The sequence below is a fragment of the Podarcis erhardii genome (assembly GCF_964252035.2).
Source record: "Podarcis erhardii genome assembly, chromosome: 6".
In the NCBI taxonomy this organism is placed as follows: domain Eukaryota; kingdom Metazoa; phylum Chordata; class Lepidosauria; order Squamata; family Lacertidae; genus Podarcis; species Podarcis erhardii.
Window position 1 is genome coordinate 52,350,275 of NC_138510.1, and position 20,709 is coordinate 52,370,983.

A 20,709-nucleotide genomic window follows, 5' to 3' on the forward strand; every position below is an offset into this window, starting at 1 on the left:
TTGGCTGCTGTGCACCTAAACCTGCATCAGTTTTCCGGACTGAGTATTTTCCATATCTTCTTTATACCATTCCATTCCTAAGTAGTGGTTTAATTCTAGCACCCATGAGCCTCTCACCCTTATATCATCTCTCCCCAACAGAATCCTACTTTAACCTGGGCTCTTCTTCCAGCTGAGTTAATGTAATGTGTCTGGCACACAAATGAGACATTTTGCATCAAACACAAGCCTGATTCAATTTTTTAGTTTGTCAAAGCAGATCTACTTGAAGTTCCACCCTTTGTCTTCCCTCCTATTTGCAGCTACTCTAGCCTGCACTCTGCTTGACTCCCACAAAATTTGCTAGGAGGCTCATCCTCTCAAAACTATTTCCAGTCTGACACAGTAGACATAAATGGTTTAGTGCAGGGGTCAGCAAACTTTTTCAGCAGGGGGCCAGTCCACTGTTCCTCAGACCTTGTGGGGGGCTGGACTATACATTTTGGGGGGGGGGGAATGAATGAATTCCTATGCCGCACAAATAACCCAGAGCTGCATTTTAAATTAAAAGGACACATTCTACTCATGTAAAAACACGCGGATTTCTGGACCGCCCGCGGGCCAGATTTAGAAGGTGATTGGGCCGGATCCAGCCCCCGGGCCTTAGTTTGCTTACCCATGGTTTAGTGCTTCCTCAGACTTGCAGTTTCAAACTAAATCCAGGAAGAAATGCCACCAACATTTAGGCCCCATATCTGCTCAGTATCTAGGCCACAATTTTCTAACCACAAAAAAATGCTACTTTGCTTCCTAAACCCTTACAAACCAGACATTTACAAGTCAGTACATCAAATGAAAGCCAGACTGGCACTGCTGTTGTAGAACTGGCTAGGAGGCAGATGCAACCATCTTTAGGTCTGCTGGTGGAGACAATAGGTATTTATGCATGAATACGGCTGAATTTTATCAAAAGGCAGTGTTAAATGTTTGAGTAATCTTTATTGAATACAAAAGTTGCCAAAAGTGAAAAAATACATTATATACAAAACCCACTGGCCTTGGGAGGGAGTGTCCAATATTAAAACTATATCATACAGCACTTTGAACTGTTTCAACTTGTGGCCTTTCCTCTGCCTGTAAAAAAAAAAAAAAGTAATTTAGGATATGCATTTGTTTTATCTGACCAGTTAAATACAGCTCTTGAAAGCATTCAACACACTTATGTACAATTGATTACTTAAATGTAGCATGGCTGCTGCTGCCTCTTGACCAAAGCCATTAACCAAATTACGCTTAGATAATCTGTCTTAAATCTCTTTCTCTACTTCTGATAATGTAAAGAATTAGGACTCCTACATAAATAGTACTTTAAGCAAAGTTGCTATTTCAAAGCATCCAAGAGATACATACTGCATTCTGCAAGTATACAGAACTAGTCTAGCGGGTTTAGTTTAGACAGATTCCAACATGCATTTTGACACAAGCAAATTTCCAACTTTAAGTGGTCTGGGAGAGAAGACCAACAAGCAATTAAAGGCAGGCAGGAAAGATGAGCCTGGGAAACGGAAAATATACAGAAGACTCCTGACTCGACAGCCCACCTCCTCTTCCTTTTTCTCTGCAACCACATTTCCACTGGGGGTAGCATCACCACCACCATTGACAGCCGGTTCTGGTTTAGATTTCTTAGCTTCATTATCTCCCTGTTGAGTTTCTTCCTCGGGTTTCCTCTGAAGACAAAATTGTTTAGTCTTCACCAAGCACAATTTCAAATGTAAAGTATTAATAAAGAATTTCTAGTGCTATTATGCATTTACTATTAATAAGCTGCCAACTGAACTGGGCTTTAAAACTGTTCTGGGCTACAGCAAAGGTTACAAGGTGCATATTGCTGCTTCAGCTATTGGAAAGTTGTCCTCCAATACTGAAAGCAATCTAGTTCTGGGTTACCTAACAGTCTCAAAATCAGAAGGCAGCTCTCAAAATCAGAAGGCAGACTGTAGAAGAGATCAAATATATGGAGAGATTTTGTTAAGAGGGTATCTTTATTTTTGCCATTCTGTTAACATTGTATCTTTTCTCCTTTCCATTGATGCTATCAATAGATGGGCAGCCACTGTTGCATATAAAAAGATTTCTCTTATATTTTTCGGAATGTCTCTACCCAAGATTCCTAACAGAAAGGCTTCTGGTTTCTTTAAAAATGTTAATTTGAATGTTTTTTCATATCATAAATATTCCAAAATTTTTGGACTTTTCTGCATGTCCACCACGTATGATAAAAATCTCCCATTTTTTCTCCACACTTCCAACACTTATTCAAACTATTTTTATACATTTGAGATTTTTGATGGTGTAAGGTACCACCAAAACTGCATTTTCATCATATTTTCTTTGATGGTGTGACATGCAGTAAAGTTCATGTTAATTTTCCAGAATGATTCCCATTCTCTCATCATAATGGGACATCCGATATCCTGCGCCCATCTAATCATGACCACCTTCACCTTCTCGACTTCCCAGTCAAGGAGGAGTCAGTACATCCTTGTGATAATCTTGGTGTCATTATTTAACAGCACTATTTCAAATTTAGAGGGCTCATTGGCAAATTCATTTTATTTGTCCAGTCTGAATGTCTCAAAAAGTTGATGATACACAGACTATGTGGAGATGGCTCAATTAACAAATAGATTAAGAGGTAACACCAAACAATGATTTTCTCAAAAATGGGAAATGTTTAAGAGATACTTACAAAAATATTACAGTGACATATTATCTATGGTAGTATTTGAATGACCCTTGTGTACATAAAATATTAAGAAATAAAGGAAAATTGGTATGCTAGGTTGTAAGAAAGTATTAAAAAATATTGAATTAATTGTAAGGTAATAATTATAAGTACATTCAATATCACAAATGTCAACTATATTGGGAAATCTATATTTATTTTACTTTAATTTGTTGTTGTTTTACTTTATTTTATGTACCATTGTATGATTTTAGCTTAGCTGATACCTAAGTGGAATTAGGTTAAATTAACATTCTAAGTTAAACAAATTTAAGAATATGTATATATTGTATGTATGTGTATGTGTGAAGTTAAATTTGTAATGACATTAATGAATTTCAATAAAGAATTTTTTCATCAAAAAAAGGGGGTATCTTAAGATACAAATAGTTTGCTTGTTTTAGACTGTCTTTGCTATTTTAACCAATTCTCCTTTCCACTTGAAATATGGGAACCCAGCTCAGCCTGGCTGTGACATTCAGTTTATATGTATTTCGTGCTACCTGTAAACTCTGAATCTCTACCCTGGACAATTTTGCAGGTCCCCAACACATCTAAATTCTCAAGTGCCTGCAGGACCCACACAATTAAGCTTTGAAATTAAACCAGGGTGAGTCAGATGAGCACAGCACAGCACAAAACCATCAAAAGCTACCAAGTGCGCTAGATTGGCTCCCAGTGGAGAAGATATTATGCAGGATTTCTAAAATTTGTAGAAGCAGAATGATCGAAGCTTTTAAGTGATGGCTTAAGTCAGACATAGGCAAACTCAGCCCACCAGATGTTTTGGGACTACAACTCCCATCATCCCTGACCACTGTTCCTGTTAGCTAGGGATGGTGGGAGCTGTAGTCCCAAAACATCTGGAGGGCCAAGTTTGCCTACACCTGGTTCAAGTACTGCAAGCCAGTGGTTACCTATTTTTGTTAGTTGTATAGGACACAAACCTTTTTTCTGACAAGATGGGAGATGTCTGTAATACACTGAGGAGCTCCATCCGTTTTTTGCCCAGCTGGGATCTGTTACAAAACAGAAGGCAAAATATGAAATACTATAGAACAGCAGAATTAAACTGCTTGCTTTAGGGATTAGTATCACTTACAGCTGAAGCTGGATTGCTTTCAGTTGCCTGTGGAAAACTAGAAGATGATCCACCAACCTGGAAACAAAGAGATCTATCAGTCTAAAAGTCACTATTAAAAGCCTACTGGGACTAAACTATAAACATGTACAATGAAGAGCACATCGGTTTTGAAGAACAATTTATAAAATTTAAGGTGTAATGAGAAGCAATAATGAGGAAGCTGGTCTGCAGTTAATTTTTCAAGCTCCCAATGTTTTTTTAAGACCACAAGAGAAGTAAACAGGTGTCTCATCTGTAGTGTGTGAACCCCCAAGCTATTTTGCAGTTGCTATCTGCAGTCTTGCTTTAAGAATAAGGGACATATTCAAGCCTGCATTTCCACTGATGCAACAACTTTCATTCCTATAACAGTGCTTCATCTACTGTCACCTCTAGCTAACTTCCTTCAAATCAGCTCAAGAGTTTGGAGGATCCTCCGAAACAAATTTTACATGTCATCTTATCATTAATTATTCAACTCAGTGCTTCAAAAGTCATCTCCTACCCCCCCCCCAAAAGTAAAAATGTAGCATTTTCCACTATAAAACTAAGCATCAATGGCATCCTTTCTTCCCATTTACAGCTGTGTATCTCAGCTTAATTTATTTTGCTATCTGCTCCTCTCTAGCACAAGTTCACAAAAAACGGTAGTAGTAAGCCTAGGACTCACCAAAGTTGCTTTCAGAGCCAGTTCGGCTATTCTTGCGCTCTTTTGAGACTCCTTTGAATCTTCTATCTTCTCTTTAATTTCAGGAAGCAGTCCCTCGAGTTCTACAATTTCCTTCTCATCCTCAGCTGATCCCTCCCCTTTTGTTTTTAGTCGCTCAGTCAACATCACTAAAAAGGTGATATTTAGGTGATATTAGTACTTTTAGAGCCATTTACCCATCAGTTTTGGGCTTTGTCCCAGTGTATGTTAAAACAGATTCTCAAGAATCAGCAACAGCTGCCAAATTTCTTGCAGTGTTTGCTAGCTGACACATTAGCTCTCTGAACACCTCTTCATGAAGAAACTAGCTCTGTAGCTTTCCCAACACTGTACATTTGGAGTTTGGAGGACACAGTAACGGTGATGTTTAACTAAAACTGGATGAAGAACTGCACTTCACTTACCCATTCTTTTATCAATGACTTCCATCGATTTACTATACTGCAACACTGCTTCATCATACTGATTATCATAGTGAAAGGCCAACCCCAGATGATAATGAGTCTCTGCAAGCAAGCGGTCATGGGCCTCTAAGTACTTCTGCTGAAGAGCCAGGCAAGAACGGAACTCTTCTATAGCTTGAGAGTAGTTTTCTGCACAATAAAAACAGAAAGTAAAGCACAGGACTTTCATATGAAGGTAGAAATTTGTACAAAGCAGAATTCAATCATAGTGTAGAAAAAAGGTTTTCAATCAATAGTTTTATAACCTGTCGTGATTCCAGTATCAATTTTTGAATAATATAGGACATTTTACATTTAATATAGTCTGCAGAGACTGGTGGAAACAGTGGCTAGAAAGCATATCTGGCTTGCTCAACATAGTTCAACAGCTGAGAACAAATGAGGAGACTGCAAGCTTCCTTCCCATACCTTTCCCCTTATTCATCAGCTACATCCTGGTTTGGTTAAACTCCAATTAGCCATTATATTCAAAACAGGGAACTATAGTTTAAGTTCCTGGTTAGTAGATAGACAAAGTTGCATTTAGGAACCAGGCAGAGGGCCTTCTTGGTAATGATGCCGTCCCTGTGGAATGCCTTCCCTTCAGATGTCAAGGAAATAAACAACTATCTTTTAGAAGACATCTGAAGGTAGCCCTGCTTAGGGAAGTTTCTAAGGATTGATGTTTTCAGATTGATGTTGTAAGCCGCTCAGAGTGGCTGGGGAAACCCAGCCAGATGAACAGGGTATAAATAAAATTAGTGTAATTATTATTATTAGGCAGAATAGCTAACTGAAATTTAATTACCATTTAACCAGGGTGCAAACACTGAGAAAGGACCAAGGCGAGGGGCCTCTATTCGTTCTTCAAGGCTTCTAAGCTATGCTTTAATAAGCAGGGAATCATGCATCTGAACTAGGCCACAGTAGAATAAAAGTAACCAATCTACCAGCGTACTTCCCAATAGTATAGGTAACTGTATTATAACGAAGCACAGTATGAGGTGTCCAAAATAAAAGGCTTAGTTGATAAACTCTGAGCTAGTTGATAAAAGTCTGAGCAGCTTTGAAAATATGAATACTGTAAAGTGAATATAAAATATATTACTGACAGTTTATATAATATGTAATGGACATGCAAAAAACTAAAATATCATATGCAGTGGAAATATGAATAATAGTATCAGAAATTAATCCACTGCATGCCTAAGCAACTTTAAGGTAGTTACCAGATTCGATGCTAACTTCTCCTAGTTTTAGGTGAGCCTGAGCAACAAGGAGCTGAGCTTCTTTCGTGTCCTGTCTAAATCAAGAAGGCAGAGTCAGCAAGATTGTCATAACACCTTTAGTTGTATAAAAAGGCATTATTTGTCAGAACTACCAGACATACCTTTTGTATATTACTTTTGCTAACTCCAGCATATCCCAAGCCAGTTCTAAGTTCCCAACATCGTCTTCTTCACTCTCCTAAAGCAAAGTTATTTGAAAGTCAAAGAAATGGATAGAAAGGCAATTGCTAAGGATCTTGGCAGACCACTTGATTTTTCTGCTTGTTGTAGCAACTGTAGTGCCCTGTGCTAGATGCTCCATGATTCCAATTGTATTTTTACAGACATAACACAGACCACCTGAATGAAGCTTGTGGACCACTGGTGGTTGATGGACCAACTCAGGAACTCCTGCCTTAAAGCAGGCAACTGAAGAAACCAGTCACCATAGGAAACAAATATATAAACTTTAGAAACGGAACATCATACCCCTTCCACAAACTCCTATGCTGAAGCGTTTGTTAGCAAAATTTAGCACTTTATATTAGGGAAATCAGCACTTCTTCCTTACAAAGGTGCCAGTTCTATTGCAGGGAGTCTTGAACACAGCAGAGGAAGCTCTATTAATGTCCCTTTCCTTTAAGTTGCTCAATACAGTGTGCATGGTTCTCTCTCTCCCCATTTTATCCTCACAGCTCTGAGGTAAGACTAAGAGACAGTAAGGTCTAAAGCCAGTCAGTGAGCTTCATGGCTAAGTGGGGATTTGAACCCTGGTCTTCCAGACCCTGCCTAGTACCATAGTCTTCACCGCAATGCTTCTGCCAGTTCCAGAACCTAGTGTAATGAAAGCTCACCTTCTGGTAGACAAAGAGAAGACTTGGAAGCACAGGTTCTGCAGAAAGACCAATGGCTAGCTAATGATTCAAGTCAAGATTTGTGGACTGTGATTAACTGCTTGACAAAAAGGATTTACAAACAGCTTTAGAGGATTATCTATTTTCCTCCTGTATTAGTTTTGAACTGCTTGTCCTTCACATTGTACAGTGGTGCCCCGCAAGACGAATGCCTCGCAAGACGGAAAACCCGCTAGACGAAAGGGTTTTCCGTTTTGGAGGTGCTTCACAAAACGAATTTCCTATGGGCTTGCTTCGCAAGACGAAAATGTCTTGCGAGTTCCTGCAGGTTTTTTTCCCTCCCCCCCCCTTTTCTAAGCCGCTTATCTGCTTATCCGCTAAGCCGATAAGCTGCTAAAAGCCGCTAATAGCGCTAATCCGTCAATGGGCTTGCTTCGCAAGACGAAAAAACCGCTAGACGAAGAGACTCGCGGAACGGATTCTTTTCGTCTTGCGAGGCACCATTGTATCTCACTCCTCTTATGAATTGGCTGTTCAGCCAGCAAATCCTTCACAAGCAGAATTAAAACCAATGTTTGGAAAGTGCAATCAATTTTGCATTGAACACTACATATTCCTTGTCAGTAAATGTGATTCAGAGTAACGCTACTCATATTCATTCTACATTGTAATTATAATATAGAATTATAATTAGTGGCAATTATAATTCTTGCTCCAAAAGCACTTTGCATGTCATTTCAGTTCTTGCCCAGGTCTTTGCTGAGGCTTATCAGCTGGGTAGCTTCCTCATGTTTGACCTCACTGCCTTCATAGTTTGAATAGCAGGAAAAAATGCAGTGCCCAGTTCTTTAATGTTAAGGCAAAAAAGATGATGTCACAAGAGGACATACTTTCAGTTGAGTTAAAAATTGGCTGACTGCAGAGAATTACTTCAGAAGGTGGTGTACTGTTGCAAAAAAGCTGCTTCAATAGCAGTTTTTTAAAACAATAGCAAGCTTCTGATAATTAAGCAGATACCATGCACATTATCAGGCACAGCCCTTTCCCTTTCTGTAGCAAATCACTATTGCTGTGATATGAGGCAGAGGAGATGCAACCTCTTCCCAATTTCCTGTAGGTTTTGGAGGCCTGCTTTTGGGCTTTTAAACAACTGTAATAAAAGACACTCAACAGGTTTAGAGAAGGTGGGAACGGTTACAGAAATTAGTTTAACCATGGGTGCGGTACTAGACGGAGACCACAATGCTTCACTGAAACTAGTTTATGAGTTTCAATGTATGAATGCATTGTGTCAGTAGACAAGAGATTTTGATAGCAGAGGGAACAAGGAAAGAAGGGGGGAGCAGAGAGAAGGATAAGGGCTTTTTTTTTAAGAATGGAGAACGAACAAGCATCTAGAAGGAAAAACAGGCTAAAGTTTTAACAGACTAAAATGTTAAAATGCTGCTTTGAACCAGAGTACTCAAAGCCACACCCCTACTATAATCTTGAACCTTCGGAAGGAACTGCCTACTTCAGTCTTCCTATGCTCTAGAAAACATACGTAATCGGAAATAGTTTCCATGAAAACAGTGTTCCTTTCTCCATGACAGAAACATTGAACCAGCTCTTTAACAGGCTTGAGTGCTCATTTTTATACTTCACCTTTTCTTCAACTGTAGAGTCATTTTCTTTATCCTCTTCGACTGCAGAGTCATTTTCTTTATCCTCTTCAACTGCAGAGTCATTTTCTTTATCCTCTTCAACTTTATCTTCCTCTTCTGATCCTTCCATCTCTACAATAATAGTTTCTTATTAATATACAACCAACTGTTTATACATCCATTTTACTTGACTATTTGTTTTATTCAGCTGTGAAATTCTTCCACCACTATTACACTTCCAACCTATGTGTTCATGAGCGTTGGGCTTGGTAGGTTTCTGTGCAATCTGCAACAAGTGTTTATACAAAGTTTTGAGGGGGAGCTACATAGATTAAAATATTCAGCGTTAGGATATTCTTTCTCCTTTATGCTGCTTGCATGGCACCCCCTGGCATGTCAGTTAAAAAGAATTTGAACAAGTTTTAATACTTTTATAGCTTCCCCATAGAAGTTTTTTCATAGTAACGGGGGAGACAAAGAGAAGAGCTTTAAAATTGCACTCCTTAGAAGTAGTCACATTTCATAGTTAAGACAAAACAGAAATATTAATATTTCTAGTTAAGTGTCATTGCATGGCTTCTTAGGGAAACTGACAGGTATGTACTATTGGGTGTCAGGCACAGGAACTTACATAAACTATGGGATAGCTCAGACACCTATTCTGCAGTGTCAGGGAACATATACCCTCTTATGGAGCAAGAAATTTGACCTCCTACCAGCTATTCAGTAATCCAGATGCCCAGCAAGCACAATCTCAAACTGCCTTATGCTCAACAGCCTTCATGTAACAACTACTACAGAAGCCAAGGGAAAAAGTATTGCTGTAAACACCGCACTTCAAACTAGAACAGGGATGGCTATCTTGTATTCTTCTAGATGTTGCTAAACCACAACTCCCACCAGCTCCAGCCAACGTGGCCAAAATAATTAGGGATTATGGAGTTTTAGTTCAGCAGTATCTAGAGCGTCATGCTTTTAAGCTACTCTTGGACTAGAAATGCATAGGACGAGGTTCTAGTTGCCAGAGCAAACTTGCCACTGTACTGTATCCCTATTATTTATTGCAATTATTAGTCACTTTTTTTCAAATAGGAAAACAAAGTGACTAAATATTTGTTAAACAGTTGTATTATGCGAAGGTTTATCAGATTTACAACTATTTCACTACTTAGAATCTCACTTGTAAACAAACATTTTCAAGGTATTATAAGGTAGTTAAACAGCAATGCTAAAGCAAGAGAAGCAGGACATGAAAGCTGTGATGTCTATTACCTGCACTTGTTTCTAGTTATAGGCCTCAAAGCATGATAGGTTTTAGGTTGTTTAATACAGGTCATTAAGCCAGCACCCTTGTGTTGCTGTATTTTTGTGGATCTGGTTGTCAATATATATTCTAGTACTATGTTTTTAATTGTTCAGAGTTAATCTTGCATTCACATAAAAACATGCAGTGAACATCCATTCAGTGTTCTCTATGAGCCATTGCTTTCTATATTTGCTGCTCATGCAAACCAGTCCCCAAAAAAGCCAATAATTTATTGCTCAACTTGTTAGTTTTGTTTCAATTCAACTGTTCCTTGCAGCTTCAAAATTCTCCTTGGGTGGATTCATCCCTGTGGCACAGAGAATTCTGAATGGATTAGTCTTACTAAGGGTTAGCTCTCTAAATAGATCCACCCACAAGTGTCTTCTATCCCTGTTACCTTCGCCCTCTCCCATCTCGTCATCCTTTTCTTCTTCCTTTTCTACCTTAGGAGCAACTTCAGCTTTTTCTTCTGGTTGTATTTCATGTGACTGCTTGATGCTCCCTGAAGGAGTAGTTTCATTTGGAGCTGAAGGTTCTCCTTCTCTTGAATCCAATGTTTCTTCCTTCTCTTTCAAGTTCACCACCACCTGTTCTGTGGCAGGCTTCATGTCCTCTGTCTTTTCAGCAGTAGCTTTAGCTGGTTGTTCTTTTTCTGCCTGCCCTTCAACTTTCTCAACAGCTGTCATGAATTCTCTCTCTAACTCACCTGAAGCTTTTACCAATTCCTCTACTATTGGATTCTTTTCTACAATTGCGTCTGCCTGCTTTTCTACCTCCTCTTCTCTCCTCTCTTGAGCTGCTATCTCAACTACCTTCTCTTTCCCAGGTGCTTCCCCTGCAGCCACTTCTTTTTCTAAAGTAGTCTCTCCCCCAGCTGCTTCTGCAGCCTCTTCTATTACTGGATTAACTTTCACAGCAGCATCTTCCGAAACCACCACTCTGTGTACAGCAGCATCTTCCCTAGCCTCTTCTACCACCACTGGCTTATCTTCTCCAGCTGTCCCTTCTGCATCCACTGGCTTCTCTTCCCTAGCAGCACCATCTTCTAATGCTACCTCAGTAGTTACTTCATTGATGTTTTGTTCTTCCGTAGTTGCCTCTACCTGCTTTTCTGCCTTCTCTTGCTCTTCCTTTTTCTCCACAACAGTGATATCTTCTCCACTCAGAGCTGCTTTTTCTTTTTCTTCCTTAGCTACTTCTTCTTCCTCAACCTCTTCCATTTCAACATCCTTCGGTTGCATCTCCACTCCTGTATGCACCAGAGACTCTTCAGGATTTTTTCTGGATTCATCTTTTTCCCCCATGGCATTATATACCTGCTCTCTTAATTCCTCCCTTGCTTCTTCTACATGTTTAAGGAAGATCAAGCACAAACAAACCTTCGAATTTAGTGATAAACATTCATGATCTTCACATCCCACCCTCCATCCCACTGATGTCTTGCTTCAAAGTTACAGGAATCAATACAATCCTTTTGGACCCTTAAACTGAGAACAAGTGCCTTCCATAACAGGGCTTGCAAGGAGTTGCGCTTAAGCAATGAGTTGTAGGCCAGCATAGTAACAGCCAAGCAAGAGATGCCAAGCTTTGTCTAGACAAGACATTGCACTGGATTGCAGAGGAAGATGCTACGAACTGAGGGACAGGGCAAGTATTGAAAATTAGACAAACTATCCACTTTCTTAAGTGAACATGGCCTATTGTCACAACATGATCTTCACAGCATCAAACCTTATTAGATGCCACTGCCCAAAAGATCTAGGCCACAATGTGCTATACACTAAACAGTTTTGCAATAAGCAGTAATACTGGGAGTTACTATTCAGTTTGTTCACAGAACCTTTGCCCAATTAGTTCATGGTTCTAGAAACAATTAGCTGACTGTCCTTAAGATCTTGAAGCATAGAAACCAATGCTTTACTAAGAAACAAAGTGAGGCCCACATGGTTCAAAACAATGCTTTAATCTATAGGTTTGTAGACACACTGGCCTTGTTAAAAGGCAGGTTTTTAAGTTTTTTAAACAAGTTTTTGGTCAATTTTATCATTAAAAAGACTTTTAGAGAGTCTTTTTAGTTGCGGTTTAAGATTCAAACAACTTGATAATAACAAAATGACCCTTGTCTAGTATCCACTTGGAACACACACAGCTTGGCATCTCTATCATGAGTTAAGACAGCACTACATACCATCTATATTATCAGCACTTTCTACCATTGAGTCTTCTGTTTTTTCTTCCTCTTCTTCCACCTGCACTCCTTCCAAGGCATTTCCCAGCACGCCATTTTCCATTCTAGAAGATGTAAGTAGGCATTGCTGTTATCTTTTCCCTCACCAGTTTTAGCATTCAAAGCTTGAACTCAAGGCTGTATTGATGTAGCATAAGAACACAAGTTAACAGATCCTGCTCCAGGCGTCCTGGAAGCAAATACATATTTGGTTGACAAGGAAGACCAACCAAAGTTTGTTGACCTGATTATGTAGCTCTAGAATGGCTGCCACTATTCTGAGAAAAGGTTACAAAAGGTAACTTCAGTTCTGTGTGCAGGAGAAACTGGTGAAGTGGATTCCAGTCCATGTAAAATTATATTAGCCTTCCTAATCTAGATTAACTATTCAAACCACCAAGTGGCCCAAAGCAGGTCACATTAACTTACCTTGCCAATTCCAGAAGTGATTTCCCGTAAAAAAAGTAAGCTTCTGCACACTCATTTCCAGTTTCACCATACTTATTAGCCCTAAAAAGAGATTACCAGATTAGCAGGGTGGATTAATTTAAGTCATGTTTCCCATTTACACAAGCTGCAAAAATTGTGGAAACTTTTGGGGGAAAGTTTATTTCCAAGGTTTGATGGCTCATAACCACTTTTTTTTTTAGTAATACCATAAAATTATGTATCAAAGGAAACATAATTTAATGAAGAATGTAATGCAACAAGGTTTGTTCAATTATCTATATCTTATCAAAAGTTAGAGCCAAATAATCAGTAAAATGAATGCTTTAGAGAGCCAATCAGGTGTCATTATTTAGGAAATGATGGCTCATAACATCACTTTTTTGGGGAGTAATACCATAACATTATATATCAATGGAAAGATAATTTAATGAAGAATGCAATGCAATAACTTTTATGAAGGATTATTTATTACAACAGAAATAAGGAGGACATTTGTCAGTGTGCTGTGATTGCTATCAAGTTGGTTGGGTTTTGTTGTGTTTTTTGTTCTTTCATTTAGTCAGCTTGTAAACCCAGTCAGATAGGTGGCATATAAATAAGTTGTTTTTTATGGTGGTGAAAGCAGTCAAGCAGAAAGCAACAACACTGGAAGGAAGACACACACAATTGTCCAGTGTTCACATTCCTGTATTTTTGTACTTTATCTCAAACAGTCATGGCTACTGGTCATAATGGAATATTTTAACGACTTTCCCTCTATAGGTTAACAAAAATGTAATCTTATAAAAGGTGTAGACTGCAACAAATAGGAAAAAAGCCTGGTTGTACCAAATAACGGGCATTTAGTTTTAAGGCAGCATTTAGATGTCAGATTTGCCCCAGTGTTCAACAAATATATGAAGTAATACACTAGTGGCCAAAATTGTTGTATTTCCAAGGTTTGATGGCTCATAACGCCACTTTTTTTGAGTAATACAATAAAATTATATATTAATGGAAAGATAATTTAATGAAGAATGTAATGGAACAAGTTTTGTTCAATTATCTGTACTCTATCAAGCATTATAGCCAAATAATCAGAAAAAGCGTTTAGAGAGCCAATCAGGTGTCATATTGTTTTGGCAATGATGGCTCATAAACCACCTTTTTTGGGGAGTAATACCATAGCATTATGTATCAATGGAAAGATAATTTAATGAAGAATGCAATGCAATAACTTATTATTGAGCAGACTATAGATCATTTTCATTCAGTGGAACTAAACATTTATGTTTGCTAGTTGGACTGTAAATAATCATTTGAAAAAATCGAACTGGCTCTTGATTTAAATTAGGAAGCCTCTGTTAACTATGTAGCTGGTAGAGAAACTACTTCATTTTAAAGAATAACTGTAGCAAACATGCTTTAGTTAAGATATAATATTAACAGCACGGTTATTTGAGAATTTATTAAATTTAAAATTCCAGAAAATCCAAACCAAGTTTTAAAATCTATTTAAAAATACACCTTTTTAATCTACCTGCAGATTATATCCCCTGCCCTTTCCACATGGTATCAGGAAGTATTAAAATGGACAATATTTTATTAAACAGAAATACTGACACATACATACACAGGCCATATGGCTTGAGAAAAAGTTTTGTCCAAATTATTTGGGGGTGGGGAGACATACTTTGGAAGTTCTCCTGAATTCCATCTTTTCACTGGAGTGGCTTCCACTGCTAGGTGGTTATGCCCAGTTAAGTCTGGTTACTGGACCAGGATAACCTAGTGTCAGTTGCCTAAGCTCTAGTGACCTCCTGCATGGAGGCTTGGAAACTAAATACAGTATCTAAAAAATACTCCAGTACCAATCATCTCAGTCCCTACAATAAGCAGGTGATGCCTTGGTGATGCAACCACCAGATCTGCTTGGTTCGCACTGACCCACAACAGGGCTTTTTTTGTGTTAGTTCTCTTTCCAGTGAGCTATGCCTATTGCCATTATTAACTTTCATGAGAAATTTGAAAATATTCCTGGTTATGCAGGAATTTGGTGGCCGAATTTCCTGGCAACCTTGAGATCACTGGATGGAATAATTTTTTTAAAACAAACTAATTGTTTTTATAATGTTCTAACAGTTTTAGAATGTTTCTGCTTTGCTTTCTGAAGTGTGGATCTGTTTGCCACCCTGGGGTTCCTCATGAGGAATATAAATTCAATAACTAAGTAAACAAATAATGTGCTAAAGTTACTTTCATTCATTTTCCAAAACAGGAGCTGTGTTAAAAAAAAATTCTTCTACATACAGTGAACCCTCTGGATACTGATTTAATTTGTACTGGGGGTCCATGCGCACCCCAAAAAATCCATAACCAGAGGCGCCATTTCTGTGCATGTGCAAGCGGCGTAACACAGAAAAATACTTCCAGGTTTGCCACGTTCGTGACCTGAAGGTTACATATCCAGAGAGGTACGTAACTCAAGGGTACACTGAACTTGAGAGTAACCCTGTAAAACCCAGTGGGATTTACTTTTCAGTAGATCTACATAGAATAAAGAATTCTAATTTGGGAAAGAAAAAAATGAAGCAGTATTTATTGCAGATATTAATTCAGAATTCTTGTTTCTGGCTCTGTGCACCACTAGCATGCAGTTCTCCACTGACTACCCCCAAGAGAATGCAGCCCATAACAGAAAGAAAAAAGGTTGTTATCCCTAAGATAGGCTAAATTCCCTTCATCAAATGAAAATTCAACTGAAGGGATAAATCTCATTACTTACAACAGAGAAGCAGCTTCCTGAAATGCATTAACAGCAGCTGGAATATCTCCCATTACCAGATTTTTCTGCCCCAAGCCGAGGTATTTCTTGGCTTCTGCATCCACATCCATACTAGAAAAATAGAAACAAGGTTATAGTTACAGGTAGGTTGCCGTATTGGTCTGCCATAGTCGAAACAAAATAAAAAAATTCATTCCAGTAGCACCTTAGAGACCAACTAAATTAGTTATTGGTAAGAACTTTCGTGTACATGCACACTTCAGGTAAACTAACTTGGTTGGTCTCTAAGCTGCTACTGGAAGAAACCAGGTTGTTAGCCACAACATATAGCTGTTAGAAGCAAGCTTGGTCATTATTTACCTTTTTTACTATAGTAAATCAAGAGTGTCAGTGTTTAAAAACTGCTCTTGTTTCATTCATCTATTCCAATCAATTTAACTAGTAGTAGCTGACTATTACAGGAAGATAGTTACACTACTCTATTTCAAACGCACATGCACTATTCTTACACCTAATTATATCTTACCTCTCAGTTTTGTCAGCGGAAGTAGAAGGAGCAGCAGATTCTTCTGCCATTCTGAAACTGAAAATTCTAAAGTTAGAATACTTAGGAATGTAACTGTATAAGAATACTTAGGAATGTTACTGTAACATTACAGTAACTAATGTATGCTTTATAAATAGAATTATAGCAAATTAAGAGTAAGGACCATCAATGGTACATTATGCCCTACATAGGCTGCTGAAGCAAATAACTATCAGCTGGCTCCTTCATGTATGCCACAACCTTTCCCTGTTAAGTCAAAAAGCTCCCAAACAAACAGCCTGTGCACTGTTCAAGAGGCATGCTACAGTCATAGAAAATTATTTAAGAGTTTCAATTTCATTTTAAAGGAACTTTAAAGGATTTTTGTACAGATGCCATTCTGTCAGTAGTAGAAGGTATACAAAGTGCCAGTTGAAATTACAGCCCTCCTAACTAGTATATTTATATGGACTCCTCACACAGGCTTGTTACCAATGTAAAGAGCATACTCCAGGAACAAAAGTTGCCGCTCTCCTGGAGTTATCAGTACCAGTATCCTTGACAAACCAATTTCCAAAATTCTTCAGGCAAAACAATGTGCTTTAAATGCGTGCTGGATGCATTTTAAATCATTTGACAGGTCTAGCAAAGCATAAATTCAATAAATATTGGAAACAATGAGCAGTATTACAGTGACTTAGAAGTCCTCCTCTGCTATATTGCTGAGGGACCACAGTCCCTTAAACGACACTTGCTCCATAAGGGGAGGTGTAAAAACAAATCAAGTCTGTTATAGTACTGTATAGGCTACACCATACCACACAAGGGCTGTACAGGTCTTTTATCAATATCCAGATGACTCTTGGCTAGGGAACTATCACTATGCGAGTTTCTAGACTCTTACAAGTTACAATCTCTCCAACAGAAAATAATAATGAAGGCCAATTAGTCCTAAAGAGAGTAACAGAATAGCGCTTCAAGGAACGCTCCCGTTTCTTTAAGTGATCACTCGTTAACTGTGGTGAGATGAGAAAACGTCGACGGAGAGTTCCTTCCAAAAACTACAGTAAAGGCATTTTTCAATTCACCCCGCAGTTCCGCTGCAACCAGCTACTTTTCGGTACCACAAATGAATTAACCCAGAGTAGACCCGACAAGCCTTAAGCACCCCCACCCACCTTGGAGCGCACGAAAAATATACCAGAATACTAATATGCTCGGTTTATCGAACGAGTTAAAAGGCAGAGCGTTAAAAGCCGCTTTAACTCCTCCCCCGGAGCCGCCAACGACGCTAAGAAAGTTCTCTCTGGGAGAAAGACGTTTACCTCAGCAGACAATGGGGTTCGTTTCCCGCCTCCGCCCCTCCCCTCGTCAGATCTTTTGGCGCCGAATCTCAACGGCCTCTTTCTACAGGCCGAGGCTGCCTACCACGTGACGCGGCTCTTTTTCCCCCCTCCCCCCCCGCCCCCTTATCCCTCCCTCCCTCCTTTGCGCGCGCCGGATTGATGGGCCTTGAAAATGGCGGCCTAAACTCCGAGTCGGGTCACGTGGCGTCTCGGTTTTTAAGGCGAACCGCCGCCTCCGCCCCCCACGCCGTGAGAAAACGGCATGCACCAAACCGCCGGTGGGAGTAATAGGAGGTGAAAGGATGGAGAGGGGGGAGAGAATGAAACAAAAACGCCACGAGGTAGAGGACCAGAATATGCCGCCGAAAGCGAAGCTGAGGGAGAACAAATTCTACCTGTGTGGCCGCCGCCGCCGCCCCCATTACTCGAACAAACAACTCGGCGTTCCCTTCGTCCTTACCCAGTTCCCGAAAAGACAAAACCTGAGCCGAACCCCGCCAGCGGCGGCGGCGGCGCCAAATGTGATGGCAGCCCCACAACTTACCTCAAGACCCCGACGGAGTGACAACAATCTGCCGAGAAACGCAGCCCACCGCCCCTCCAGATGCTTTTATAGCCCCCTGAGGACACGCCCCAGCAGCGCGAGGCACGCTCTCAAGGCAAAGGAACTACGACTCCCAGCATGCCTCGCGCCTCCCTGTGAGGCCTTTCGGGAAGCCGGAACTCGTCCTGAGGCGAGTTGAAAATAACCGCAACCCCCTTCCCCAAAAACCCAACGGGACGAATGTCAGAGAAACCCTCGAGCATGTTGGAAACGTCGCCTCACTCCCTCTGTCCCTCTGTTTGCTGTTTCGGGAAACGTAGTCCGCGGACTCGGAGTAAACCTAGACCACTACTTTTGTAGCATGCCGGAAAATGTAGTTCCAAGTCAGAGTGCTTGTAGTCCGTAGACGGTAGAAGAGCATACTGGGAAAGGCTGTGAAATAAATAGCATCCATTCCACCTATTAGCTCTGCGGGCGGCTAAAGACAAGAGTCAGAAACTGTCTTAACCCTCTGACCTCTTTAACTGCTCTGACACGGATCATCTAGTGTCTGCTGGGCAACCCCCTTCCTCCAGCGTTTTTTATAAGACCATTTGTGTTTATGCATCTTTAAAAACCAAGGTCCTGGATCACACCACGCATGCTTCAGGTGTGACGAATGAACACAACACAGGGCAGCTCCCGATCCCGCAGAGTTCCGTGCATCAAAGTAAAGAGTGTGACCGGGAGCGGGTGGAAGTGGCGCGACTCACCTGACCCTCATCTCTGACGCCGGGGTCTCTACCGGCAGAGGGCAGGGTTAGCCTGGCAATGCAGTGGTGTCCCCAAGTGCACCTCGCAGTCTTCGGCTTAGAGGGAAATGGAAACCATTCGCTCAGGCTAGGCAAAAATAAAGCACTGCGAGTGGAGGAAACAACGCACATAGGATAATACCTACCCAGGTCTTCCCTACTGAGATGTGTGCATACTGGATATGTCATATTTCAAGCCCAGCAGACTGGGCTTAGAAAGTGATTGACCCAAAGATAAGCTTCGTAGCTTTGTGAGGATTTGGGACCTATTTATCTGCGGTTCTCTTATTTTTCAAGCCTTGGTTCCCAGGCTACAATTCCCATCCTCCTTGACAATTGGCTAAGCTGGCTGAGCAATACTTACCTGCTGCATCACTAGCTCTCAATAACGTTGCTATTGATAAAAGATTGTATCTGAACATGTGCAGGCGATGTAGTCTCCCTAACAAGTATGTTTAGGATTGCAGCATTAGAAATTAACCTTACTGGTGCATGCCAGTAGCTAATTAAGACCAAGAAACTGACAAAACGTCAAATGCTGCAATATTTTTTCTTGTTCAGTACTAGCCTTATAAGAATGGCCTATTGTGTTCATTAGGCTTTCTTCCAAGGTCCACAATCTCCCTATGCAAAGTTAAGCATGCCTAAACATGTTTATTTCAGTGGTCTCAGGCACACCTAACTGCACAGGACTCTGCTGTAAGTGTGCACAAATTGTCGCCTTATGAGAGTAAACACAAACTGCTAACATAGAACAAAATCCTACTAATACTACTAGTTGTCGTCTCTAGTTAGAGAACAGTTAACACCTCTTGAAAGCGTATATTACTAATAACTGGGTTAAAAACAGGACAGGATTCTGCACCCTTAATAGTTGTGTAGGGTGGAATTTTAGCATACACAAGCTTACACCTGCTGAAAATTCTTCTACACAACTATTAAGGGTGCAGGAGCCTTATCTTGTATCTGGCCACCTAGCAAAAATAAGGGAAACTGCACTAGTAATAACAGCAATGTCTTTTGGGCAGCAATAATTCCCAGTCAAAAGATACTGACCTAATCAGTATTAATGCAAAGTTCTCTAAAGATTACAGTTGAAGTAAAGTTTGGTCTGTAGTTTGTTTCCACATCTTCTTACATAAATTAAGTCTTGTGTGTGCTTGACTGTTGGCTGTAAGGCTTCTGTGAACCACCCACCAATCTGAAACTTTATGTTACCTGTTGTATTGTCATCTATGGTATGAACTTCAATATACTTTTTCAGTTAAGAGTATTTTTTTTAAAAGCTGAGTCTCATTTAAAAACAACTAGTGATGGAGAAGATTTTTAAATGAGTAGACATTGACATTGATTATGCAGCTAAGAACCTCATCACTGTTCTGCTATCATCAGCAGCTGCTGCTCCTCTCTTGTTATTAGCTCCCTGCTAAAAGCTTCTACCTACCCAAATGTCATCCTGCTGGGTCTTTACTTTCATAGGCTGAATAATTAACTTCATTCATTAGATAAGGTAAATTGCCTGCCTAATGCAAAGGTCGTAGATGTTAGCCATGGAGGAGACAGTGGTTGTGGTGCACGTTGGCACCAGTGACATGGGAAAATGTAATCTCAGCCTTTTCTTTTTTTGGCTAGTTTAACTTTGCACATCTTCTCTTCAGTCTCACACCATTTTTGATTCTCCCTTACAGCTTGCATAGACATGTTTCTGAAGTTGTGCACATCCAGAGCCCTCACACCTCCTTCCCAAAGCCCAGTGCTCAGAAACTCGAAGGGGTCAAATGTTGCAGAGGACCACCCCTGCTGGGTCAGGTGGGCCTTTGATGTGATCCAACAGGGTTCTTGTGTTCTTAATCTCACGTAAACATGCAGCAGTTGCTCACTGTATCAAAGAGTGCACTAGCTGCAGCATATTGCAACCTAGGTGAATCTTCCTTGGGAATAATTTCAG

General features: G+C 40.1%; 1 protein-coding gene across 8 annotated transcripts; it reads right to left on the reverse strand.

Moving 5' to 3' along the window:
- Positions 1–958: 958 nt before the first annotated feature.
- On the reverse strand, positions 959–20,582 carry NASP (nuclear autoantigenic sperm protein). 8 transcript variants are annotated; one of them, XM_081865497.1, is made up of 15 exons: positions 17,971–20,582; positions 16,081–16,137; positions 15,555–15,665; positions 12,770–12,850; positions 12,302–12,405; positions 10,511–11,362; positions 8,809–8,939; positions 6,433–6,509; positions 6,272–6,345; positions 5,004–5,192; positions 4,561–4,727; positions 3,870–3,926; positions 3,715–3,786; positions 1,581–1,730; positions 959–1,113 (listed from the first exon to the last, which is right to left on the reverse strand). In XM_081865497.1, the coding sequence occupies exons 2-15, from the start codon at positions 16,128–16,130 to the stop codon at positions 1,069–1,071; spliced, it is 2,160 nt and encodes a 719-aa protein (XP_081721623.1). In that variant the 5' UTR covers positions 16,131–16,137; positions 17,971–20,582; the 3' UTR covers positions 959–1,068. The 8 variants fall into 8 exon arrangements, with proteins under 8 accessions (XP_081721623.1, XP_081721622.1, XP_081721617.1 ...); XM_081865496.1 differs by having other exon boundaries at positions 1,581–1,709; positions 10,511–11,458; XM_081865491.1 differs by having other exon boundaries at positions 10,511–11,458.
- Between the last annotated feature and the right edge of the window lie 127 nt (positions 20,583–20,709).

What these genes read in the sequence shown, in the direction of transcription:
- NASP (XM_081865491.1), bottom strand. Translation starts at nt 16,130, where the DNA reads ATGGCAGAAGAATCTGCTGCTCCTTCTACTTCCGCTGACAAAACTGAG. An exon ending in AAGTGCTGATAATATAGATG is followed by an intron (nt 11,459 to 12,301) that starts GTATGTAGTGCT and finishes TTAAACATGTAG; the next exon opens with AAGAAGCAAGGGAGGAATTA. An exon ending in CAGAGAAAAAGGAAGAGGAG is followed by an intron (nt 1,114 to 1,580) that starts GTGGGCTGTCGA and finishes TTTTTTTTACAG; the next exon opens with GCAGAGGAAAGGCCACAAGT.